A 26,908-nucleotide genomic window follows, 5' to 3' on the forward strand; every position below is an offset into this window, starting at 1 on the left:
ATGTCCATAAGTTATTTGTGAGAACAACTGATAAGAAATCATGCTCACATCAAGCCAGATAGGAAAAATGCCTGTTACAGATTATGGCGTCCAAACTAATGTTACATTCAGACATCCAATAATGAAAATGTGTGCAGTTACACAGAGACATGATGAGACTATCCTAGCTTTCACCTCTGGCCCGGGTGTAAGAGGACTTAAAAACTGATATTTTCTCACTTAAATGAAACAAACAAACACACAGAGTGTGTTTACCTGCACACACCGCTCCTGTGGTTTCCTGCTCGGTCCTGGGGGGAGTCCTACAAGTCCAGGCTGGGAGGCTTCTTGTCATCCTTCACTGCCATAATGTGCTGATGTGATGTCCACCGCTGGGACCTGGAGGCCTCCAGAAAACAACACTGGCTGAGTGTGAAGACAGGAATTTTGCCCTTTACTGGAAAAAAGAGCAACATGTTGTCATAACATAAGGCTGATTCAAGGCCTTGGTCTATTAGAATCACACATCGAAGGTGTGAGAGGCCAAACGTGTCAAATATGAAGACAATAAGGCCAAACGTCAATAAACAAATATAAAACAGATTAAATAAAAAAAACTGTTATTAAATAAACGCACTAGGGTAAAAAGCACAATATTTGCCTCTGAATTGTAATGGAGTATAGGTATAATGTAACAGAAAATGGAAAAACTCAGGTAATGTGTTAAAAACGTGAAAGAAACTGGACTTTAGGAAATGTACTTACTTTCTTCATCTGGTTCTTCTTCTGTTTAACAGTTAACGTTAGCTTGTTTAGCATCAAGACTGAGAGAAGCTAAAACTGTTACATTCAGCCAACTAACAAGAATAAAAACTACTTTTAAACAGTTTTATTTAACTTAACACATCGTGTCGTGTTGGCAGAACGCACTGCGTGTTAAGCGACTCAGCCAATAATGTTGTTTCTTGTTAGCTCGCGCGTTAACGTTAGCCGTTAGTTAGCTAACGGCTCAAGAGCTAGCTAGCCACCTGAGTACCTTACCTGTTAACCTTTAAGTGAGGACGTTAGAGACGCTGATTGAAGTCGTGTCCAGCGGCTGTTGGTCAGTAAAGATTTGAACACAACCTGCCACGTTTTCCTTTTCTACAAATACTATAAACAGATAATAAAACGAGTAAATAAGACAGCTAGGAGCATATTTGGCAGAGCTAACGTTAGGCTAGCTGCTGCTACTGCTTAGCTTTTGTACTAAGCTAGGCTAGCAGTGTGCGTTTGACTTCACCATTTTCTGACTTACTGTCTGTAAAATCAACTAAATGTGCCAAAAATAACAAGTAAACATGATAAAAAAAAAAGTTAGCTGACTGAAGAAATATAACAGTATTTAAGCCACAATTATGTCGGTTTTATATTGACAATAATGCTAATATTGTCAACAATATAGTGACATCCATAAAGATTTGACCATATGTTACTGACAGGATACCAAATTCTGACCTATTTTAGTTTTTCTCACATTATTCTTACTGTGTGCAGGAGATGACTTCTATCCACTACAAGTAATGATGTTCACAGATCTCATGGCCTGAGGTAAGTTACCTTTTCTTTCTTCTTTTCCAAGGGAAACATTCAGATTGGACAGCGTTGCAGACACTTGGACTAATGTCTGTGTACTGAGAGAGGAAATCCTACAAGATGCTCACTGCCAGGACTGCGATAACATCACAGCTTGTTCTTTTACTGTGACACAGTAAAAACCTGGGATGATCATTTAATTAGATCACATATATAAAATGTAAAGATCAGGAATGCATTCAAATATTTGTAGGTATTAAGACATTCCTTTGCTTATTGTCTCAGCAGTGTAGAAACTAGGACGTTGTTAATTTTCGTTTCTGTGGCTGAAGGGAGCGAATGAGTCATCGGACAGATGGGAATTTTTTCCCTACATAGTTGCTGGCTTCCCTTATTTCCATCTCCAGTCGCTCTCAGTTTTAGGTTACCTGCTTCTTTCTCTCTGTTTGTTGGTGCTTTAGCTTTAATACTTTCACTTTGAATCCGTTTAAGAGGTTAATACCTCCATCTCCTCCTTAGTTATACTCGTCATTCTCTCCTTGCTTCTCTTTGTTTGTCTCCTCTTGCGCTCTCCTTTTTCCTCAACCGTACCTCCTTCTTTCTCCCGTTTTCCCTCACATGTGAGCATCTCTGTAGGCCGCAGTATTTATGAGAGCTCGCAGTGCCGGAGTAACGACATTTCCAGACATTTTCTCTGAGCTCATTTCCAACCCCCCCACCGGTTCATTCCTCGCAGAACCCTCCGCTCTGTGACTGAGTCAGACTTTAGCCTCAAACCCTTGATTCTTTGACACTATTTATATGTTTAAAGTTTGCTCCTGGTGGTACAGAGGAGAGATTAAAGTGCTTACCGTGACTAAGAGGTTTGCAAAACAAAGTTAGATTTTAAAGACGAGTACAGAAGGAGCTGAGATCTTCATTAAGGCGGCTGATCCTAAAACAACTGAAGTCTTTATCAGGCTTACTGGTGTATTATTCAGAGAATGCAAAGGGGGCAAAAGAGACAACTCAGAGTAAAAAAAGACAAGGCAGGGTCATTAAAGTGCTGACTAACTTTCCCAGATGTTGGGAAAGACCGGCGTCAAACCACCCTGAAGAGACTGCAGGTCACCTGGAAACTACATCCAGAGAGAAGAGCCTAACTTTTCATTAAAAAGGTTATAATACCAGCAATTCTTTAAGCAATTTGGAGTCGTGTGTGTCTTAAGTTTGGAGACGCAATCACGGAATAACGCATGTGTCACTTTTTCCTTTATAGTGAGTGTCTCTCCCACAGCTTTGGCTTCTGTAACAGCGAAATATGACACTCAGATGCACATCGGGGGCTCTTTGGTTGTTGTCTTGAGGTGTCTGATGTTGTGCTAACATGTAGATGATCGACATAAACATGTGAGGGGACACTGATACAGACAAGTCAGCTGTTCTGGAGCTTGTGAACATCAAAATCTCACACCTTCTTGTTTCTTTAAAGGCTGTCCTGCTTTCTATTAAGTGCAACCCTTTCAGATAAACTTTGCACTGTCCGGTACGCTCTCCCGTCTCACTCTCCCTATTTTTTAGTGGTGCCACGCTTTGCCAGCAGCCCTCGCACATTATCTGAAGTCAAGGGGAAAAGGATCCAGTCATATTTTCCATCCACTCTCGGTGTCTGACTGGATGTCTGCGCTGGTGGGAGAACTGAGAGAGAGCAGGCAGGGAGGAAGAAAAAAGAGGGAGGGATGGAGAGCGAAGAGTTTTTTTGGATTGGGGTGGAGGGGGGCTGGGACGGTGGAGAAATCCAGATGCAGAAGAAAACCAGACACAAGAAAAATAGAGGAAAAGAGGGCCTTTTGCTTTTTGCTGAAATGTGTTCTGTAAGAGAAACAGAGCCAGCAGATAACTGTGGAGCCCAAAACATGAAAGACTTGTGCAGCCTGGGTTTAAAGAGGAAACCTGTCGCGTGGCCTGTGAATCAGAAGGTGGACTTTTTGAACATTAAGCCAGTGGAGGACGTGGTACCATGATGGTGGATTTCAGGTTCCCCCACCATTTTCTCTCACGCCCCAAAGGGGAGGTGATGTGTCTCGATGGGTGGAGCTCAGGAGAGGCTGGATCTGTTCAGCAGCTGAGCTCCGGTTTAGAAAAATAAAAAACGTCTGAGTGTTTCAGTAATTAGGCACATCTTTACGGTGGGACTGAAATATAGAAGCTAGAGGCAGGAGATGGTTAGCTTAGCTTAGCATAAAGACTGGAAGCAGGGGGAAACTGCTAGCCTCACACTGTCTCATCTAACTCTCAGGAAGAAAGTGGGTGAACATATTTCCCCAAATGTGAAATTATTCCTTGATGAAGGTTGATATTTTGGGCTGGCATGAGATAGTTTTTCTCTTTCACTCGACTCGTCCAGGTTTCTGGTGATTCACTGAATATATACTTCTATACAGTAGCATGAATTCAGAGGGTTTGTTGCCAACTCGTGCACAAAATGACCGTCCTGACTGTAAATGACTACTGTAGCGGTGAGAGTGGTGCTCAGCCAGCAAACACTAACCCCAGCCTGAAGACTAAAGAGACAAAAGTCGGGCCTTTACGAGATGATTGCAGTTCACATCAGGCTCCACTTCAGCAGCAGCAGTCAGAAGTGGGCTGAAGCGCTCACCCTGTAATTGAGCATTTACCCATGATGCCGCGTGGAAGTCTCTTGACTGATGCTACAGCTCTGAATGAGTCTGGGCCAGAGAGGGCTGGGAGGTTTATCTTCACGCAGGCGACTGCTGCAGTCACACTAGTTATTTTCTCGTCTGTACACGTACGCGGTAGAATTGAGCTGCTGCGGCTGTGACTGAGGATCCCTGCTGGAGACTTTATGTGTACAAAGTAGTGGACTTGATTTAATTAAATGATCTGTAGCCGTGCCGAGTCATGACTCTGGATGATAGAATATGTTTTCAGCCATTTGATTTTTGTTTATAGATCATGGTTAATGGTTAAAGGAGAGATAAGGGTGTGACCAAGCATGCAGAGATGGAGCGGATTTGATCCATTTGCTCTGAAAACATTTGAAATTAAAGATAGGGAAGTTATTTCAAAGATCCCTGTATTTATACCAGTCAAAGTAACCGGTATGAGTAACCCTTGGAATTGAACTGGAGCACCTGAACCACGAGCTATAAAACACCTCCATGAAGAGCTGCTAATGTGATGATCTGTAACACCAGTGATACCAGCGCCAGAATCACCAAAGGTGCCACATGTACCAGTACAGATTCTGCTACTTATTATGAAAGCATTACAAGTAGCTAAGGACTTTGGAGGATATGTTGGCAGAAATGGAATGTGATCATCGTAATTAGTGTTTTTATTAGTGTAAAATCACCTGAAACTGACAAACGTTTATTGTGGACTGTAACGTCACCGGTTCGAATCCAGCTTAGGATCTTTGTTGCAACACTCTCTTCTCTTACATTTATTATATTTATCACTATTTTCTGTGTTTACATGTTTCTGAATCCAAATCATTCATCTTGTTCTGTTTACATTTTCACAACAATCAAATATTCGTCAAACAATACGCAGTTTCTTTTTCATCATTCTACATTCATCACATGCATGTTAGACAATCCTGTCAGTTTTTTGCAGCGTGTTAATGTTTATTGTGTGAATACTCGTGTGCATAATCACATAAAAGCAGCAGTGAAGCAACGAGTGCATGCAGGAAGAGGATAGTTCCTGGTAGAACTGATCATTTAGGTATCTAATCATTAATCTAATAACTGTACCCACTGTATGCTCTCTGTCCTCATAGTTATCTTTCAAAATCTCATTTTATATATCCTTTATATATCTGGTTTGCACCAACTTTCAGGAAGTTGTTCTGCATTAAAAAACAAAGGAGGCAGAAATTCATTTTCACCGTGATTATTCACCAAATGTGTCCATATAATTTTGTTAAAACTGTTTAAGATATTACAGTTTGCTCGTTCACTTGATAACAGCATTTAGGATTTAAAGATATACTGTAGGGCGACTGATTTTATTTATGATACTGTACAATTTTCCCCTCATCGCACCCTGTCATTAGTCTGCGGCAGGTGGGCCGACAATGGGCTCCAATGTAAACAAAGCGTGAAATGTCTGCAAGAACCCGTCATTGAAAACAATTACAAAACACTGAAACGGCCTGGAACAAAGGTTCAACAGAGAGTAATAGTGGCCTTATCGTGAAATGCCGTTTAGACAGCGAGTTGAAGGAGACGCTATATCTTAAAAAAAGAGAAAAAAAAGAGCAAATAAATGCCCGTTAGCAACTTATTTAAGGCGGAAAAAAATGGGCCTCCAGGCAGAAAGTGATAGAAACGAGTGAGAGAGGGAGACTGAGAGGGTTTGGCTTTGTTAGCGTTCAGAGCAGCAGCAGCAGCTCAGAGACGTACAAGTAGAAACACGTGGACAAGGCAGGCTGATGCTACGTGTTGCTGGCTGCGGCTCAGAGCCTCGCTGGGGAATGCACAGATTTGGCCTTTTTTTAAGTCACTTAGCAAGGTCTGCCTGCTGTTAATGCTGCAATGATGCACCACAAATGTAATGCTGAGTGATTTACTGAAGATGGTCTCAAGTAAAGTGATTAAATAGTTCCTGAACCTCGTTTAGCATCTGTACAGGGCACGTTTCAAATGAGAGGTGTACGAGTTGACGCCTCCTGAGGGTCTTTAACGAACAGGGAACCCCTCTGCCATCAAAAAGCTACAGCTTCCGTTCATAAATGCAGCTCCGTGGGGGATCTGTGAGGTTTCAGTTTGGAAAAACAAGTCGCACAGTTCCCCATAAACTTAAAAAAAAAGTCGGGAAAAATCAGTTGCAGCGATGTTGAAAACACCTTTTTCTACAACCTGTTACATCTCAGGCTCGCGTCCCTCTGCGAGCTGCCAACGACAAACATGGAATTTCCTCCCTCGAGTCGGCAAAAGCTTGGTGGCTGCAATTCAATTATTTTTGTACTCCCTCTTCTCTTACTGCACAAATACCGCCTGACAAGGAGAGAAAGATGGGTTTCTGGGGATCACCTACGCTGGCAATGTTCAAAGATGTGGATTTTCTCTGATTGTCTTGGCTGAGACAGCTGAGAGCAAGTTCCTATTGCTAAAATATGCTTAATATCTTCTCCACCAGATAGAAAACACACAGCTCAAAGCTACAATGGCAGCGATATCTGAATGTAGCTGAAACTCTATAAAGTCTTTCTGAGGGATTCCACCCAAACCACCAGTCTGAACTCCGAGAGACTCGCCACCAGAAGAAAATATATTATAGATTGCAGCAACTCCAAACACCAGAAAATTACCAGTTCTATTTTAACTCTGTCCTGTGAGCTTCGGCTGCATTTAACTCACGGAAAGTCACTCAGAAGGCGCTGCTCAAAAGACAGAATCTCTCTATTCAGCTAGTGCTTTTTACACACTAGAAAGAAAGACAGAGAATAAAACCAGTGGTCATATTATTGTGCAGAGGAAAAGGCAAAGCGACAGCACACATACACAGGTCTTATCAAGTGGGTTTCCTCTCAGACCACCAACAGGACTTCCCTATTTTCATTTCTTCATTACTTTAACAATCCCCTTCTTGTCTGTCTTTGTCTATTCACCCCCCCAAAAAAGTCACTCAGATGGGTGTGTCTTATTCTGAAGCTTGTGCACTTGTGGCAGTTCGAAACCACTTTATTGTGGCATTGAGCTCAAAACTATCACCCACACTGCATTGCTGCAAAAGCCCAGAAAAAAAGAAAGTTTCAGGTGAAAGTGTGTTTTTTTAAGAGGCAGCAACAAATGTGCAGTATCAGAAAATATGTATTTCCCAGCAATATACGTTAGAAAGGTGATGTAAACCTCCTGCATGACATAAGGAGCAGCTGACAGCTTGCAGAAAATAGGAAGAGAAAAAAATGTTAAGTCACTGAAATGGAGATCTACAGCTGTCTGTCTGTTCGGCAGGTGTTTGCACGAGACACCCAACTTTCATTAGACGGGGGAACAGATGCTGAGAAATACCTGCTTTGTGCAAACAAAGACACTAACCACACAACTTTTCCTCAGAAACTATTCATTTTCCCTGCAGCTGAGGACATATCGAGCCACTGTGTTCACGCTGAACGTGTGCATGTGGAGGTGTTAATGTCTGAGCGCAAGACATCATTCAGTAAACTTCAGAATTACTTATAGTATTTTTCTTTTGCAGTTTTTCAATCTTTTATTTATGATAACTTGGGAAAACTTAGTTCTGCTGATGATTTCATACCAGCTAGCATGTAGCTAGCATACATTCTGTCTACAGTTATTGTTGTTTTTAATGTTTACATGTATTTTTTTCACATAATTCAACTCATCACTGTGGTGTGATGATTTCATACCAAGGAGAAGGTCATGTAATGATGCTAGCTAGTACGGAGCTAGTATGTAGCCGCTGTATTAGTACTGATCCCACTGCTTTTCTTGCTAGCACCGTCCTAATGCGCCTCTGATTAGTTTCCTTCACACTGATTGTTAACTCAAAGCGGTTCTGATAAATGGCCTCATTAATGATCTGCTGCTGCTACGATCACTCATCCTCCTTCGCTGCCAGAGTGTCTCTGGGCTCATTAGTTACAGCGGACAGGTCGGCCGACAGTCGTGCAAATCCAGAGACAAAGCAGCTGCGACAGCCAAAGAGTTTGGCGTGTTTACCAGGGAAACTACAGTCAAAATCTGTTTTACCAGCTGCAGGCTGTTTGTTTTATGAACCAAGTGCACAACACTCAGCCATTAAAACCAGACAGCCACTGAACATACAGTAAGGAACTGGAACACTAGCAGGCTAATTATTGTCTCTTCTGGTCTGATTAAACAATTAAGTCACCGTTGCTTACTGGCCTCCCTCACTACAAGTTCTTGTGATGGGAAGAAGCTGAACTTCAACACTTTTCTCACCTCCTCCTGTCACAAAAATGACATTTATCTTTTCCTCCAAAATAGTTTCAGTTTTGCATTTGTTAATATTTTCTTTACGGTCTGTTTGAATCTCTGTTGATAATATGAAGTAGCCATCACTTGTTCTACCTGCATGTTTGCTGAAACAAAGGAAAATCACACACTACAGTAAGACTTGTTTAAAGACAATGTGAGTTAATTATGAGAGGGAGAAGTTATACTGTAGAACTAAAACATTCCCCTGGCCTATTCTGCTCACACATACAATAAATATAAAGAACTTATATGCAAGGCTATCCCACAAATTCATTATTTCCACTCCCTGATATCAGTCTAACATGCGTTTGTGATTCGTGATGAACGTCATCTAAACGTGCAACAGTTACAGACTTCATTGACTCCCAACTGGTGAAAACTAGAGCGATTCTTTGGGTCGAACGTCCAAAAAAAGAAGACAACAGTTAAGAGTTGAGAAAAGGTCAAACAGGGCCACAGTGTAGTTGTAGAAGCTGCAACGTGTCCACAGTGTAACCAGACTGCTTTGTGGTTCTGCCAGATTTTCTTCTCTCTCTCTTCTTCTCTCTCTTCCTCTCTCTCCCTCCTTCCCTCTAACATCATGGGACAGCCATGCCTCTTTGGGAAAAGTTGGAATTCAACACAAGCCTGTTTTACATGTTTTAAAACTTGATTTTGCTTCTGGTTGAATGTAAACTTTTATCAGAACACAAACGCAGCCCTTTTTTTGATGGAAGCAAGATGTTCGGAAGCTTAACAATGTGCTCATGTTTTATAAGGACTTTATTAATCCTCCCTGAAAGATTTAGAACCTGTAACTTATTAAAATGTGTGTGTTAAGTGGTAATTTAATCTTTAATGCATGTGTTCTGTACATACAGTATACTGATATTGCAGTTGCTTGCAGGTGCTTGGTGCTCAGGTGTGAAGGCCCAGAATAAAAAAAAAAATAGTTTTAATATCTAGGCAATAGAGAAGGATTCCCTCTCAGAGATGTCTGTACAAGAGAGGAGCAAGAACGTTTCCAAACGATAATGAGCCTCAAGTATCCTCCATCTGGATAGCTCTCCATGCGTAAATTACGCACGGAGAGCTATCCCGATGGAGGATACTTGAGGCTCATTAACGTTTTCCTCACCAGTACATAAAATCACTCAAACAAAATAACTTCCCCAAATACACATCCTCAATAAACTGTGGCCTAGTGAATCTATAAATGATCTCTTCTGTTCGTAAAAGCATCCGGAGTCCAGACAGATAAAAATAAAAATCAGCCCAGCGACACTGTCTGATGTGAGATGAAGAAAAAAACCCAACAAAAGTCTCAATTAGAAAAAAGTCCATGGAGACGCAGAAGATGATAAAACACGTCTGAGCGGTGGCGAGCCGTCGTGTAAGTGATGAGTATCCTCATCATCCACGTTTGAGCTGAAACGTGAACTTGTTTGACATGTTTTAAGACGTCCCCCTCTCCTCTGGTGAAGGAGGGACTCTGACTCTGAACATGTACAAGTTGTCTGGTGCGCCACGGGACCTCCCCGAAAACTTTGGCATATAAAAGCCAAGCTAACTCATTTGTTTAGGCAGTAGGGAGTTTCTGCTAGGGTCTGGATTGGAGTTATACACAGACCGGACCCTACCGTGTATGAGTGGTGTCTGAGGAGAAAAAGAGGATTCCCCCCTTGCCGCAAAGAATCTACATGTCTAATATTTAGACATGTTCAGCTTTGTGGATATTCGGTTAGCGCTGCTGCTCAGCGCAGCGGTACTTTTGGCCAGAGGTCAAGGCGAGGATGATAGTAAGTATCACTTTCAAACATTGATTTGAGTTGTTTTTTGGGACTGTGGCGCCGTCAGGATGTGGATGAAAGCCCGCAAGGATGCTGAGCGGTTCCCTGGAACAGATCGTCCTCTGCGGGACTCCAGATGCGCAGAGGTTGTGAAGGTTGTTAACACAGGGAGGCGTTTTTGATGAGGTTTTTCTTTGGAGATCTGGAGGCGAATAGAACTTTTTCTTTTTATTGTTTGCTGCTCTCACGGACGTGCAGATACACGCTCACCGTGCGCGAAAAAAAAACAAAAAAAAAACCCGAGGGGGCGCAGCTGCAGGGTCTCTGATGCGCAATGACAGGACGTTTGAGTTCAGTGGGAGATGCAACAGAGTGCAAGCATTAAGACAGCTGGAAAATGGCAAAATACATTCGATTAAATCTTTATTATGTTGAGTTTGGGACGTAGGTTCCAGCGGAAAAACTAATCCAATTTGTGCCAACGTCTATAAATCCAACTTCTTGGCTTTTTCTTTGTAGTTTCATCATTAAAGCATCAAAAAGTGAGCAGACAAACTTAGTTAGGGAATCAAACTGGATAATATTGACATTCCCTCCTGTATAATGTTGAACTTTTGCACTAAAGCTTCTTAAAACACAACACTCCAATTTGCGCAAAATCGGACATGGTTAGCAGAAAATAAGGACAATGGAAAAATGTTTTAAGTCTGACGTCGACGGTACAAAAAAAAAAGTCTAGACTTTAATTGATCACCGTGCTGAGGAGGGTGCGGATCATCTCGTTTTGTGGGTTAACAGCGCCGCTCAGTGGCAGGTTCTGGAACTGCGCGTCCATCCTGCACAACCCGGGTCCTCCTCCTCCCTCCTCTGAGGCCCAGCCACACATCCAGCAGCTTGAAATGTGATCAGGCACCGGTGTAATTTTCCACTTGTCCTTTTCCAGGAGAGCTTCTTTAGGTCTACATGTGATTAGAGTGACTTTTTAGCCAGCCGTTTTCTCACATTTGCCCAAATTACTGTAACCTCCTGCAGAAATGGCAGGAGAAGCTCTATTCCTCCTCACAAATCAGTCACCAAACACCAGATTTTATAAGATTCAAGCTCCTTTAATGACAGTTTCTATGACCCTGATCTGACGCAGGACAAGACGGTCAAAGCTCATCAGTTTACAGTCTCAAAAATTGGAAATAAAAGTAAAGGTCTGCATGGGGAACCTGCTGAAAAGCTATCACAGATCATTATGTGTCTCCTCTCTGACCCAGGCTTGTTGGGCACAGCTGGTTCCCATTCCCAAGGGTCAACACGTTTTACAGAATTATTATTACACTTTTTGGTTAAAGAAAATCAAGAAGCTCGCTCTCTCTTTGCACGTTTGATCTCACCAAACTCACCGCTGTCTCCTCCTCCTCCTCCTCTCAGGCGCACCCGGCAGCTGCACATTAGATGGACAGGCTTACAACGATAAGGATGTATGGAAACCAGAGCCCTGCCAGATCTGCGTCTGCGACAGCGGAACCGTCATGTGCGACGAGGTGATCTGCGAGGACACATCCGACTGCGCCGACCCCATCATCCCAGACGGAGAGTGCTGCCCTATCTGCCCAGACACCGAGGGTACTCCCACCTTCATCCTCCTCTCCAATTCTGTGGTTTAATTAGCTTTGTGGCGCCACCTAGTGCCCGTCAGCTCGTCTCTGACCCATCCATGGCTCACTGGCCAGAGAATGGACGTGAGGCCCTAAGCCCGCCTGCTTTTCCAGAGGATTTTAATTCAGAAAAAGAATCGCTTTGGATCTACCTTTGGTTCATTTCATTTTCGATATGCATTCTTTTTTATCACTGGATTATACCGGCTCTGTGGCGATGTAATTTCCCAACATGCCAACCTGTTCAGTGACCCTGCAGGGTGCGACAGGGCCACATCTCAACAATTCACTACAGATAACATCTAGAATTAAACATTTAAGCACTGACTCCCGGCCCGGACCTGCTATAGATAGATTTTGTCTTGTGGCTTATTTGCTTTACGTACGATTGTTTTGTAAATGTCCAAAGTTATGAATGTGTATCGCATAAATGTTCAAGAGGTGCTGACGTTTTCTTTCTCTCCGTTGGTTCTGTAGGACCCCAGATTCCCCAAGAGGTATTTTGCCCTTTAAATTTGCTTGATATTGACACATATGAACCCAAACTTCACTGGCATGACCCGGTTTAGCTTGTCATTAGCCTAACTCCCTTTTTCCATCTGTTTGTAGCCAACAGTCGGAGACGTTGGTGAAAAGGGAGACAGGGTAGGTTCACCAGACCTTTTCTGTCCTTCAATGCAGATGACACCTGTGTTTTTTTAATGGTAGTTGTGTGTGGACATGAATGATGTTTGGACATATTGTCTGAGATGCATCACATCAGGGTTTGAAATCATACAGACTTATATAGTATTATCTTCATAATCTCATCGTTGCCACTTTGCACATTGTTGATTTTGTTTATCTTCACTACATTTGTCAATAGTTTTCTCCCCGATTGCTGCTAAATGTGAAAATCTGTTTTATATTGCTATTCTAAATGTCGCTGAAGCTGCTGTGACGTAGACGTAGTTGATGACCTTAGATAATTAGGTCACAGGGTCAATAGGTCATCAAAAGTTCAAAGGTCACATCATGTTGAAGTTATATGACATCACTGTCGAGCAGCAACAGGAAGCAATACAACTTATTTATGCAAATATCTATGATTCAAAACAAAAGTTGAAGCACCTGCACTTTGAACAGACCATGTGACTGAGCATGTGAAGTGTCAGAGTTTCAATTTTGTTATTCAGATTAATCAATACATGTAATTATTTGATATTCTAATCATCTTTGTTTGAGCCACATTAACGATCAGTGAAGAAAAATGCTAACAGACTCTCTACCTTGATTTTCCTGAAGGGTCTTCCCGGTCCTCCTGGCAACGATGGACTCGACGGACAGCCCGGCCTCCCCGGCCCACCCGGCCCCCCTGGCCCCCCTGGCCTTGGCGGAGTAAGTATCTCCACATCACAACGTTCAGGAAGGAAATTTAGTTTGTAATTAGAGCCATCTTAAAAACACACGATAGTGCAGGTTAAAACATCTGTCGAAAGGCTTTTCTTCCTGCATCAGTTCCACCAGGAAAGGGTTTTTTTGTTTCAGCGCTGAGAGTGCAGACAGCTCCCTGATCCTCAGGCGGAGGTCCGGGGGGAATGTGCTGAATATACAGTGTGGTTCTGACCAGTTTATTCAGTACCTGTGCTAGAGAGAATATACGTGTTGCCTCTTAGAAATTAGAGACGCCTCTATGAAATAAGAGCGTAATAACAAGAAGTCATCTTGAGGTGTCTGGTGATGTTCTTGTGCCACATTAACTCTTAAGTTTTTGGTCCTCAGTGACTAACTCTTCATCTTCTCCTCCTGCAGAACTTCTCTCCTCAAATGAGCTATGTTGACCACTCCAAATCAAGCGGCCCACCCCAACCCGGCCCAATGGTACGAAGGCTTTTCCTCTTTCTCAACGAAACTTTAGACTTTGTGCTCTGAACATCATGCCGCTCGTTTGACAGACAAATAAAGACAAATGTTTTGTCCTCCTCATCAACAGGGTCCCATGGGTCCTCGTGGTCCTCCTGGACCCCCTGGCTCCTCTGTAAGTAGTCCCTTTGGTTCAGTACTCAGTCCCCTCTTACTCATCCACCCATTTTCTTCCTATATCAGATTTGATAAGATGAAGACATGTTGCGTTAATCTGTTGTTCTTGTCGTCCATCAGGGTCCTCAGGGTTTCACTGGCCCCCCTGGAGAGCCCGGTGAGCCCGGAGCTTCTGTGAGTATACAACTTTTTTCTCCTAAATCTGAATGATTCCACTTTATTTTGTATTCCATACAGAATAGTTCCTTTTAACATGCTACTTCCTGTTCTTGTTGTTCCACTTCCTGTTGTCACATGACCTGCTGACACATCTGCACACCCAACTTATTGTTGGTGATGAATAAATACTCCCTAATCATGATTAAGTTGGTGCTAATCCAGTAATTTATTGTGGTTTTTTTAGGGTCCCATGGGTGCTCGTGGTCCCGCTGGCCCCCCTGGAAAGAACGGAGATGATGTAAGTGGTTTATTGATTATTATCCATCCCTCTTTAGGAGGCAGTTCACTGCTTTAATTGGTTCTGCTGACACTAAACAGACATGAGCTAATGGTTTTTATATCCTTCTGTTATATTAGTCGTTGTTATCCTTCTGATAAATGTCATAAATCAGTTTTTTTGAGTCGATTAAGGGTGATGAATACAAACTGACCTCCTCTCTGTGGGTCTTCAACAGGGTGAGCCTGGCAAAGCTGGTCGCCCCGGTGAGCGTGGAGCTGCTGGACCTCAGGTGAGAGCTTACACCACCTGCTCAGTTCTAGAAAACTAAAACAAACATTAAACATGTTCACAGGTCGGTTATCACGCATGAGATGCTGATCTTGTTTTCCTCCTCTTTTTCCAGGGAGCTCGTGGATTCCCCGGAACCCCTGGACTCCCCGGCATCAAGGGACACAGAGTGAGTTTGTTGACCTAATTAAAAAAATCTGCACTTTCAGCTGCTGTGAACGAGCGGTGACTCACCCGACGATGCTGATTGATTTTGTGCGCAGGGTTTCAGCGGTCTGGATGGAGCCAAGGGAGACAGCGGACCTGCTGGCCCCAAGGTGGAGTAGTCAGAATCTCATCATAGATTGATTTGAAATTTCAGTCTGAAGGCTGGCAGCCATTCCAGTGTGATTGTCTCGGAGCTGATTCTTGTTGTATTCGCTTACAGGGAGAGCCTGGTGCCCCTGGTGAGAACGGTGTCCCCGGTAGTATGGTACGTTTGTGTCTCGTCACAGTTAACATGTTGATCCAAGCAGTTCTGTAGTTTCATCTGATTCACAGTGACCTCGCTAATATTGTTCTGATTTTTGTCTTCTGCAGGGTGCTCGTGGTCTCCCTGGTGAGAGAGGCCGCCCCGGACCTCCTGGACCTGCTGTGAGTTAAACGCTACATTTGATCTGTTTCCAGCAGCTAGTGACGTCTGATTGATGTCCAATCCTGCAAATATCACGTTGATCTAATCTCTTCCTCGTCTGCAGGGCGCTCGTGGTAATGATGGCAACACTGGCCCTGGTGGACCTCCTGTAAGTACTATCTTTGTTGTTGTGACATCATCGCCTGATGCTGTATTGAAGGGTGTGATGCACTGCTCTGTCATTAGCATTCCATCAAAACTATGGATGTCTTATCGTGTGTCTTATTCTTGTAGGGATCTACTGGACCCGCTGGTCCCCCTGGATTCCCCGGTGGTGCCGGTGCTAAGGTAAAACATCCAGTACTTTTATCACATCCGATACATAGACGGTCCATTGAGGCTTTTTATAGGTAACGAAACCTGAACTAAGAACTAAACCCTGGTGTGAAAAACTTCAACAAGTATAAATAAACACACATTCACAAGCACTCACTCAAACAAGTACACAGCTAATAGTGCTAAAAACATCTCAGTTTCATAAGTAACCAAAATAAAATAAAAATAAACAGCATGTCGTCATGAATGTGTGTCAGTTTCCTTCACAAGCTGCTGAACTAACTAGCTCTGAAATCTCAAATATCAGACTTGGACTTAAACATTTTTACTGAAACAAGCAGAAACACCTGAATCAAACAAGCAAAACAAAACAAAAACAACTCGACAACTATGCTCAACAATGTCGAACTGCTTTACTTATTCACATCTAACGCGACTTTGTAGGAACATGACTCCATCTTTACCCCTTTCCTTCTTTGTTACCTACCTGACCAGGTGTTTCAATCATCTCCCTGGTCTTGTGCATTAGTAGGAAACAGTCTGTAAGAATAAAGCACTTGTAGGAACATCATCATCAGTGGGGAAACCTCCTAATGCTGAACAGGCGTGTCACACTCTGCACCGTCAGCCCTCAGCGAGGTTTGCTGTAAAGACATCTGGCCTGATAATGTGCACGCCAGGTGAATAGTGTAGCCACCAGATGGCATCAGCACATCTCTAATGACACCTCTGATGCATCCCCACCCCTCCGTTGCCATCGATGCAGGACTAATTATAAAAGTCACACACACACCAGGATATATTAAGAACCAAGAGGAGGGGAAAAGAAAACACAGCCGGCTGTGCTGTCGCTCTTCGGATACGTCATCTAACACTTTGTCTCTGTTTAATTTGTTTCTTTAAGACATTTATTATATTGAAGTTGCAGATATCTGAGTCTCTGTTGCTTCCCTCCACAGGGAGAGACCGGTCCTCAGGGAGCTCGTGGTGGAGATGGACCCCAGGGAGCTCGTGGTGAGCCCGGAAACCCTGGACCTGCTGGACCCGCTGGACCTGCTGTGAGTAGATACTGATCTTTTCTGTTTGCTTGCAGAAAAATGCTGAATGCAGTTGAATCAGTGTTGATGTTTTGTTTCTGTCCTTCTGTTCACAGGGTGCCCCCGGAACCGATGGTTCCCCCGGTGCTAAGGGTGCTCCTGTAAGTGTCATCCTCATTGATCACATTTGTTCCTCTTGAATCCTGCACATCCAGTGTTCTCACATCCAGACTCTCCATCCCCACAGGGTGCTGCTGGTATTGCTGGTGCTCCTGGTTTCCCCGGTGCTCGCGGCCCTGCTGGAGCTCAGGGAGCTGTTGGTGCTCCTGGTCCCAAGGGTAACAACGTGAGTAGACAATTGCATTTACAGACTCTGTACATAGATATTGTTATAGACGCACAGGATCGTCGGACAGCCTAAATTAAAATGTGTGTTTGTGCCAACAGGGTGACCATGGTCCCCCTGGACCTAAGGGAGAGCCTGGTGCCAAGGGAGAGCCTGTAAGTTCATAATACATGAACATCTTGCCTTTAATTTCACCTTTCTGTGTGATTTTAGGAAATGAAATGTTTCTGACGAGCTTGCTTTCTGTTCCAGGGCCCCGCTGGAGTTCAGGGACTTGCTGGCCCCTCTGGTGAGGAAGGAAAGAGAGGACCCCGTGGAGAGCCTGGTGGTGCTGGAGCCCGTGGACCCCCTGGAGAGCGTGTATGTGACCTAAACTTATGTCTTCAGCCTCTTGATGATGGACCGCTGCTTTTAGATGATGCTACAGATCCATTTCCCCCACTGCTTTAAACTGATGGATTAGTGAAGTTCCAATCAGATCTCCATGTTGAACCTTATAATCTGTCTCCCTACAAAGCATTTCGCACAGTTGAAGTATGTTAAATTCCCGTGGGGATTCATCCCTGCAGCGTCTGACTTGGTCCGTGTGTCTGTCTCTCCGTTAGGGTGCCCCTGGTGCTCGTGGTTTCCCTGGTGCTGATGGAGCTGCTGGTGGAAAGGTGAGTTGGCGAGTCGACCCAAAAACCCGGAGAAAGCTTGTCGAGCTTTGTTTCCAGTGCAGATACTGTACAGAGTGATTATTATAAATTACCCACTGCTATGACTTGTGCACTCTCCTGACTCTTCTTGTCTTGTATGACAGGGTGCCCCCGGAGAGCGCGGTGCCCCTGGCGCAATGGGAGCTCAGGGAGCCACTGGTGAGTCTGGTAGCCCCGGTGCTCCTGGTGCCCCTGGATCCAAGGTGAGTTCTGCAACATTTTCCTTCAGGTGCAGCATTTCTGTGTTGATGAGCATGCGTGAATTGTTCGTCTTCATACTCACTCACTCACTCACTCTTTGGCCTCCCCTCCGTAGGGTATGACTGGTAGCCCTGGCAGCCCTGGCTCTGATGGCAAAGCTGGACCTTCTGTAAGTTCTGACTCATGAACAGTTTCTGAACAGCAGCTGCAAACAGTCCCATTAATCATGATAGGAGAGTCTTTTTCTTAAGTTTTCCCCCCATCCTCTAATCATCTTTAGGGTGCCCAAGGACAAGACGGACGCCCTGGACCTCCCGGCCCCTCTGGACCCAGAGGACAGCCCGGAGTGATGGGATTCCCCGGACCCAAGGGAGCTGGTGTGAGTAAACTGCCACATTCATTTCGGTTTGAAGCACAAGAATAGATCTATTCCAGAAGATGCCCGTGAAATCTACATGAGTGTTCAGATGATGTGGTTCTTCCTTACAGGGTGAGGCTGGCAAGGCTGGCGAGAGAGGTGCCGCTGGTCCCTCTGGCGCTGTTGTAAGTACCTTTAAATTCACATGGATCAAACTCTGTTCTCTGCACAAAATGTTTGCTATCAAAGATAAAATGGAGAACTGATTTGCGATGTTTTTGTTGACAGGGTGCTCCTGGTAAAGATGGTGACGTTGGTGCTCCTGGACCTTCTGGTGTTGCTGTACGTATCGTCTCAGATCATTATAATATGACTGATATTACCGTCAGTATGTAGTTACATAGTTGTTTTATCACTTGTAAGTTTTCTCACCACTTTCTTCTTTCTGTTCAGGGACCTGCTGGAGAGAAGGGAGAGCAGGGACCCGCTGGTCCTCCCGGATTCCAGGTAGGCTTCCGAGCGACTCTGAGCAGCCTGAATGCTGTGCTTTTGTTTTTGTTGAAATATTCCTGAGCTGTTTTTATCTTGTTACACTAAAATCTTGTACTTTTCTTCCTTGTGCAGGGACTTCCTGGACCCCAAGGTGCTACTGGTGAGACTGGCAAGCCTGGTGAGCAGGTAAGAATCACAGAAAATTGTAAATGTCATAATTTTTGTTCTGTATCTCGGCATGTTTCTGCAAGACATACAGTACAATGTCATGAATGTTTGGTCATCTTCATGACAACCCTCTCTTCCCTCTTCTTCTTCTGTGCAGGGTGCTCCTGGTGAGGGTGGACCCCCTGGCCCATCTGGACCAAGAGTGAGTATCTCAGAAACAAAACATTCTCCTCATCCTTTGGTCTGCGGCTAAAACTGGTTGTAACCGATGTGTCTCTTTTTCTCCTTCAGGGCGACAGAGGTTTCCCTGGTGAGCGTGGTGCTCCTGGTGTTGCTGGACCAACTGGACCCCGTGGTGCTGCTGGCCCCGCTGGTAACGATGGACCCAAGGTGGGTTAAGATGTCTTTTTGTCTTGGCTTCCTCCAGTTCTGGATAGACCCGACATAAAAAAATACTTTGACAGTTTTTTTTCAGGCGTTAATAAGTATGTAGCACTGTATGAAGCATCCTGCACTCACATCATACCATGACATGTGACCCCCTCTCTTGGATATTTAACACATCTCATGTCCATGTCCTGTTTCCACTGGGCCTGAACACAGTACGTTAGTGAGGCCTTCAAAAACATCACAGAAACAGTCCTTCATTTTACTTTCAATCATGGATGTAGCTAAAAGAACGGCAGTTGTCGTTATGTTCCTCTGTTGGTTATTGTGTACTTGCAGGCACCTGAATGGATATTAATGTGTGTGTTTCTGTGTGTATGTGTGTGCAGGGAGAGCCCGGTGCTGCTGGTGCCCCTGGTGGTCAGGGAGCCCCTGGTATGCAGGGAATGCCTGGTGAGCGCGGAGCTTCTGGTCTCCCCGGAGTCAAGGGAGAGAGAGTAAGTATCACACCTGTTCAGCTCTATCACAGGTGAACAGATGCCTTAAGTGCTTCTTAAGTTTGTGAGAGAGTAATGAGTCAGATATGAAGTTTATTGAGGAATACACTGAATAAACACTTTTGTACACTGACTTAATAATTATCTCAAGCCTGAGTGAATGCAAAGGTCAGGGTGTTAATCTGCCTGACGATTAGCCAAAAGTTGTCTGTAAAATGTGAGCAAACAAGGGCAGAAATATTTCTGAGTTACATGTTTGTCTTCTTGTAACTGAGTAAGGAAGCTTTTCTAAAAACCCTCACAAGTAATCTTTCAACTTTCTCTCTACAGGGAGATGCTGGTGGCAAGGGAGGTGAGGGCGCTCCTGGCAAAGATGGCATTCGTGGTATGACTGGTGCTATCGGAGTCCCTGGACCTCCTGGTGCTCAGGGTGAGAAGGTAAGACCAGACACACCTTTTGGTATTAAACCTCCAGTTTCACTTCAGTTCTGTGTTTCTAAACTCTTACATCTGGATTTTTTATTTAAATTAGGTTTCTTGGTACAACATGTCTTTGTTCATTAAGTGATTAGGAGCACCAAGCAACTTGTGCACTGACTTCCTGTCCTCCTTCTTCTTCTATGGTGTTAGGGTGAGCCTGGACCCCTTGGAGTTGCTGGACCCACTGGACCTCGCGGTGCCCCTGTAAGTTCTCCGCCAAACACACACCTGATTGAGAGCTGACAATATAAACTTTTTACTGGAGTAATAATGACATCCATTGTACGTTTATGACCATATGAGACTAAACTTTCTCTCCTCATTATTTCAACAGGGTGACCGTGGAGAGGCCGGACCTGCTGGACCTGCTGGATTCGCTGGACCTCCTGTAAGAACCTCAGACATCGACAGATTTAGATGCTTTATATCTCGTCACATCACAGCCCAGGCATGTGTTGAACTGGTCTTTCTCTTGCCCTCCAACCTCAGGGTGCTGATGGTCAGCCTGGTGCTAAGGGAGAGTCTGGTGACACTGGACCCAAGGGAGACGCTGGTGCCCCCGGACCTGGTGGACCTGTTGGAGCTGCTGGACCTCAGGTAGGCCCACACATGTCAAAACACAAGTTCCAGCATGCCACCTTCTCTATGTTATTAGCATAAGAGTGCTAATTTTTATTTACTTGGCCTTTATTTAACCATGGTTGGATCACTGAGGTCATGGATCTCTTTTACAAAGGAGGCCCGGTCCAGAACGGCACCAGCACCAGAGTTTTCCAGCTTACAAAAGAATAAGACATAGAAATAGAGCTAGTGATGAATCTCATGTGGCCATATTTTCCCCATTTTGTCGATTTATTTATGGTGATTATTAGATTCTGCTTCTTCTTTTACTCACAAACGTTTGTTTTTTTGTCAACAGGGACCTGCTGGTCCTCCTGGACCCAAAGGTGCTCGTGGTGGTGCTGGATCTCCTGTAAGTGTCTTATTATTACGTGAGATTTTGTACACTTAGATCAGCAGCTCCCAACATTTTTCATTAAAGGAATCTCTTTTCTCTTTTCATCGAGTAAACTGACGACTGCAGAATTCTTCTGATATTTATTTATTACATTTTATTGGTTTCCTGTTCAGGGAACAGCAGAGTTTAGGAAAAGAAAAGTGAAACAATTACAGATAATAAAACAAAGGATGAGACAGTTGATGCTCTGGAATATATATATCTGGAATAGTTTTTAGATATTTTATATTATATAAGTAAGAACTGCAGAATGAACCCTAACAGTGACGCAGGAAGTTTGTGTAAAACAAGCAATGTGGATGAATTTTGAGCAACAGTGATGAGATTTCTTGATATTTTTGGGGGAAATTTTTATACAATTATCTGTCCGTACAATGGTTTTATTAAAACCTAAACTTTAAATATATGTATGTATATAGGAAGAGCTACACCTACTGTATAGTTCTCTTACATCCTTTAAAATCTAGAAGGCTTTGCAACCTCTGTGAAGCTTTTTTACAGGATGCTGCTTGAAGTCTCATCTTTTATCTGTGTGTGTGTGTGTGTGTGTGTGTGTGCGTGTGTGTGTGTGTGTGTGTAGGGTGCTACTGGTTTCCCTGGACCCGCTGGCAGAGTCGGACCCCCTGGCCCCGCTGTAAGTCCACATCACGAGCAGTAATAACCAGCCCAGTGTTGTGTATGATACCATCATGACCTTTGAACCCTCTTCATGTGTCCAGGGAGCTAGTGGAGCACCTGGACCCGCCGGACCCGTCGGCAAAGATGGAGCAAGAGGAGCCCGTGGTGAGACCGGTCCCGCTGGTCGCCCCGGTGAGGCTGGTGCTGCTGGAGCCCCAGGACCAGGTGGAGAGAAGGGATCTCCCGGTGCTGATGGTGCCCCCGTGAGTGCCCGCTGTGATTCTTCAAACAGCTGCTCCAGCAAGATTTTTGGCCGCCTCAAACATACTGAAGTGATCTGTTCTTTCGTCCTGTGCAGGGTGCTCCTGGACCCCCCGGACCCTCTGGTATTGCTGGACAGCGTGGTATTGTAGGTCTCCCCGGACAGCGTGGAGAGCGTGGTTTCCCCGGCCTGCCTGGAAGCTCTGTGAGTACTCAACATGACCACCATGAAACAAACAAAATAGGTTAAAGTTATATTTTATTTACTAAAGATGCAAAGTACAAGGTCCATTCCAGGAAAACATCAAGATCCACGTTGTAGATGTACATTGTATTACTGTATTTTAATTTCCCCTCTTGCTTTTCTTCAGGGTGAGCCTGGAAAGCAGGGACCATCTGGACTTGTTGGTGAGCGTGGACCCCCCGGACCTGCTGGACCCCCTGGACTGTCTGGTCCCACCGGAGAGGCTGGTCGTGAGGTAAGAGGCTGCGATGGATCGTATACTCGCTGCAAACGCACCCACAAATTCACACTTTATCACTGCTGATCAATGGTTTTGTTGACCATTGTTGCTGCTCTCGTCCACAGGGATCTCAGGGACATGATGGTGCCCCCGGTCGTGATGGAGCCCCTGGATCCAAGGTAACCCTCCTCACCTGGATTAATCTCCATCATTTTTAAAAGTCTTGACACATGAAAACACCCCATATAAATGTTATATGTTATACAAAATTAGCTTTATCTTCCAAACATTGTTTCACTGGATGTTCCTTCCTCCTGTAGGGAGACCGTGGTGAGTCTGGTATGGCTGGACCCCCAGGAGCCCCTGGTGCTCCTGGTGCCCCCGGAGCTGTTGGCCCCTCTGGCAAGACTGGTGACCGTGGAGAGACTGTAAGGCCCCTTCCTGCTTATCTTAAACCTGTTGAAAGATGGAATTAAATCCAGAAACTCAACTTGATTTTTTTTTTTTTGTGATCTGATTTTTCCTTTAGGGTGCTGCTGGTCCTGCTGGCCCTGCTGGTCCTGCTGGAGTCCGTGGTCCTGCTGTACGTAATTACACATGCAAACAAAATAGTGGTGCGATGTTGTGCTACTCTTGTGCTGATTGAATGTTGACCTTCTGCTGCTTTCCTTCAGGGCCCCGCTGGAGCTAAGGGAGACAGAGGAGAGGCTGGTGAGGCTGGAGAGAGAGGCCACAAGGGACACAGAGGCTTCACTGGCATGCAGGGTATGCCCGGACCTGCTGTGAGTAAACGTTTGTTGTTACTGCATGAAACAAACTTTTGAACTTTTCTCAACTTGACGGGACGATTAAACAATCGTTCTGGAGTGTGCAATATTGATATTCACGTCTTGTTCCTCCTCTAGGGTGCTTCTGGAGAGAGAGGACCCGCTGGTGCCTCTGGACCTGCTGGACCTCGTGTAAGTAGATCAGCTAGTTATTCACACGACCAATCTGGTTTCTTGGTCGGTGAATCTGTGTTTAGTCGTTAGTCGGCACGGACGCTGTTGGTCTGAGACCTTCTTCAAGGGTTGAACAGGCTGAATGTCCTACCACAGAATGTCAGTAAAATGGCAGTCTGAATTGTTATTTTCTCTCATGTATCTTCTGCTCTACAGGGACCATCTGGATCTAACGGCGCTCCCGGTAAGGATGGCATGAACGGTCTGCCCGGACCCATCGGACCCCCTGGACCTCGCGGTCGCAATGGAGAGATGGGACCTGCTGTAAGTCACACTACACCCTTTGTTTTAACCAAATACTTGGAGTGTTGCTGCAGCCTGTAAACACTTGGTGTCTCTGAACAGGGTCCTCCAGGACCTCCCGGACCCGCTGGACCCCCTGGACCTCCCGGCAGTGGATTCGACTTCGTCAGCCAGCCCCTGCAGGAGAAGGCTCCCGATCCCTACCGTGGTGGCGGATATCGCGCTGATGACCCCAGCATGATGCGCGATCGCGACATGGAGGTTGACACCACCCTCAAGACCCTGACCCAGAAGGTCGAGAAGATCCGCAGCCCCGACGGTACCCAGAAGAGCCCTGCTCGCATGTGCCGCGACCTGAGGATGTGCCACCCCGAGTGGAAGAGCGGTGAGTGCAGATCTGAGTCCTGCTGCAGCCCGTAGATGAAGTGTAAGATAACATATGAGCTCACTCTCATGTTTCTCTGTTACAGGCATGTACTGGGTCGACCCCAACCAGGGATCTGCCCTGGACGCCATCAAGGTCCACTGCAACATGGAGACTGGCGAGACCTGCATCTACCCAAGCCAGTCCAGCATCCCCATGAAGAACTGGTACCTCAGCAAGAACATCAAGGAGAAGAAGCACGTCTGGTTCAGCGAGTCCATGACCGGTGGAGCCCAGGTGAGAAGTCCAAAACAAAAAAAACAGCTTCCTGCATCAACTAACACCCTCCTCACAAGTCCGTGACAGTAAAGCACCTTTCTCCTCTCCTCACACTGCAGTTCCAGTATGGCACCGATGGAGCTGATACCGAGGACGTCAACATCCAGATGACCTTCATGCGCCTGATGTCCAACCAGGCCTCCCAGAACATCACATACCACTGCAAGAACAGCATCGCCTACATGGACGCCTCCACCGGCAACCTGAAGAAGGCCATGGTGCTCGGAGGCTCCAACGACGTCGAGATCAGAGCCGAGGGCAACAGCCGCTTCACATACACCGTCAGCGAGGATGGCTGCACGGTGAGTCCTCTCTCTGAGCTTCTAAAACTTAGAGGTGCGAGATTTCAATCCAGACAGATAAACGACTCACTCTCTCCTTTCTTTTTCTTCCTCTCCACAGTCACACACTGGCTCATGGGGCAAGACAGTCATCGACTACAAGACAACGAAAACATCCCGCCTGCCCATCATTGACATTGCTCCTATGGATGTTGGTGCACCTGATCAGGAGTTTGGCGTCGAAATTGGCCCAGTTTGCTTCTTGTAAAAATGAAAGAAATATGGACATGACGTTGTTGTTTTTTTTTCTAGCAGTCATCTCTAAATCCTTTTTTTTTTCCTATGCATTCAAAACTCATTCGGCTGCCATTGGTCCACATGCTTTAAAAAAAAAACCACTCTACTGAAGACGGTGTTCGTGTTTTTGTTTTTTTTTTTGTTTTTGTTTTTTCCCAATCATGAGAAGTTTTTTTTTCCGGGACTGCTACTTCAACCAAACCACAAGGACACTTTAAAAAGAATCTTTTGTTTCCACTGGCAACAAGAAAATAATATATGCTTGTGTAAAATTTCCCCCCCGGAGATTAAGAAAACAAACAAAAAAAAAAGAGCGAGCGTGAGAAAGAAAGAAAGATCGACACACGCGATGAAACACAGGTGACTTTTGCCATTTTCTACCACTGCGAGAAGGACATTGAAAACAACAAATGATATGTACCATTTTTCCTGGTGTTAAATAAATTGTAAAAAGTGTGAAGCGTCTTCTTGTTTATAAATTCATGAAAAGAAGAAAAACACCTGAGAGCATGACAACAGAAGCTCACCTTCATTTGCAATATGTAGATGGCTACCTCATAACAAGAAGTCACCACGCAGCTTTTGTTTTTTTTTTTTGTTTTTCTTAAATGAAAAGGGTTGATTTTACACGAGGAAATCGAAAAAGAAACAGTCAAAAGGTGCTATAAACACTTCAACGAGGTCCAGTTATTGGTGTTTGACGGTGACGGTGAGATTCTCGCCCGTCATACTGTAATTATTGCCACTAATGAACCTTTGGTGCTACTAAATTGCCTCTTGTTGTCTGTGCAAGTGCAAATGTTTTCTTCTTAAGTGATCCTCAGATTAAAAAAGGGGGCGATCACTGCAGATGTAACGCATGCAATCATGTCTTTGTAGATAAAAAAAAAAAAGAAAGCAAGTGACTCTGATTCAATTTCATCTCCCTGCCCGTTGTGTTCAGTGTTGATCCTTTTCTGTCTGTTCGACCTCCTCCTGTGGAAAAAAAACAAAACTTCTTCTTCACTAAAAAAAAAAGAAAGAAAGAAATAACAGCACACATCTCCCGCCCTGTTTGTTCATGTTGTTTGTTGTTTTGTTTCTTTTCGCGAAGGGTTTCTTAAAAAAGGATTTGAAGCAGACCCACTTTCATGGTTTTAAAAGAAAGAGAGAGATTCTGTACTTATTTTGTACATGTATAATAAATTGAGATGTTTTTAATTATTTTTTGGGTGCTGAAATAAAGCATGTGAAGTGGTCTACTCAGTGGCTGAGTTTTCACTGTCCTGTTTTGCAACTGTTGTGAAACCGCCGTTAAGTCGGATCGTTTTAACTGAAGCTGCATTTCACATCTTTCACATCCCACCACAGAGAGATATATCGTGCATGTTCTGGTTCTGGAAGTCAGGAATCAACTGTTCCACAACAGTTTGCACTGAACACATTTCTTTGTTAAGCAGCAGTGAAAACAAGGCCAATATCTAAAAATACTCCAACCTGGCTTATCTTTATCGTTTGCAGAGACACACACACGCGTTCACCTGCCTTAAAATTCCTGTAGAAAAATGCAAAAATCAGCTGTTGAGCAGAGACGCATGAGACTGCTGACAGGGGAGGAGATGTGTGTGTTGGACCTCCTAAAAGATCCTCAGATGAAGACGCACCGGCGACTCCTTCTGGACCTCCTGCGCAACAACAGCTGGATCAGAAATGTAAAAGACATCAGGCTCTGAGGAAAAACTGA

The 26,908-nt window shown here is 44.6% G+C and overlaps 1 protein-coding gene across 3 annotated transcripts; it reads left to right on the plus strand.

Annotated features, from left to right (window-relative positions):
- Positions 1-323: 323 nt before the first annotated feature.
- Positions 324-26,426, plus strand: col1a1b (collagen, type I, alpha 1b). Of its 3 annotated transcripts, none has more exons than XM_037082118.1 (52): positions 324-455; positions 1,516-1,569; positions 11,714-11,908; positions 12,418-12,437; positions 12,550-12,585; positions 13,225-13,317; positions 13,732-13,800; positions 13,913-13,957; positions 14,080-14,133; positions 14,363-14,416; positions 14,634-14,687; positions 14,802-14,855; positions 14,950-15,003; positions 15,114-15,158; positions 15,266-15,319; positions 15,424-15,468; positions 15,594-15,647; positions 16,595-16,693; positions 16,789-16,833; positions 16,920-17,018; positions 17,120-17,173; positions 17,271-17,378; positions 17,624-17,677; positions 17,821-17,919; positions 18,033-18,086; positions 18,198-18,296; positions 18,407-18,460; positions 18,564-18,617; positions 18,729-18,782; positions 18,900-18,953; positions 19,093-19,137; positions 19,227-19,325; positions 19,712-19,819; positions 20,150-20,257; positions 20,450-20,503; positions 20,634-20,687; positions 20,789-20,896; positions 21,219-21,272; positions 21,898-21,951; positions 22,037-22,198; positions 22,294-22,401; positions 22,568-22,675; positions 22,786-22,839; positions 22,981-23,088; positions 23,190-23,243; positions 23,335-23,442; positions 23,566-23,619; positions 23,818-23,925; positions 24,007-24,289; positions 24,375-24,565; positions 24,667-24,909; positions 25,010-26,422. In XM_037082118.1, the coding sequence occupies exons 3-52, from the start codon at positions 11,815-11,817 to the stop codon at positions 25,154-25,156; spliced, it is 4,164 nt and encodes a 1,387-aa protein (XP_036938013.1). In that variant the 5' UTR covers positions 324-455; positions 1,516-1,569; positions 11,714-11,814; the 3' UTR covers positions 25,157-26,422. The 3 variants fall into 3 exon arrangements, with proteins under 3 accessions (XP_036938013.1, XP_036938012.1, XP_036938011.1); XM_037082117.1 differs by lacking the exon at positions 324-455 and adding an exon at positions 944-1,081; XM_037082116.1 differs by lacking the exons at positions 324-455; positions 1,516-1,569 and adding an exon at positions 10,075-10,303 and having other exon boundaries at positions 25,010-26,426.
- The last annotated feature ends 482 nt before the right edge of the window (positions 26,427-26,908 follow it).

The sequence above is a fragment of the Acanthopagrus latus genome, chromosome 20 (assembly GCF_904848185.1).
Source record: "Acanthopagrus latus isolate v.2019 chromosome 20, fAcaLat1.1, whole genome shotgun sequence".
Classification (NCBI taxonomy): domain Eukaryota; kingdom Metazoa; phylum Chordata; class Actinopteri; order Spariformes; family Sparidae; genus Acanthopagrus; species Acanthopagrus latus.

Bases quoted from the DNA above. Each gene is read 5' to 3' on its own strand.
- col1a1b (XM_037082116.1), top strand. From the start codon at position 10,222: ATGTTCAGCTTTGTGGATATTCGGTTAGCGCTGCTGCTCAGCGCAGCG. The intron at 18,954-19,092 runs GTAAGAATCACA...TCTTCTGTGCAG, and splicing joins CTGGCAAGCCTGGTGAGCAG to GGTGCTCCTGGTGAGGGTGG. The intron at 19,820-20,149 runs GTAAGTATCACA...TTCTCTCTACAG, and splicing joins CCGGAGTCAAGGGAGAGAGA to GGAGATGCTGGTGGCAAGGG.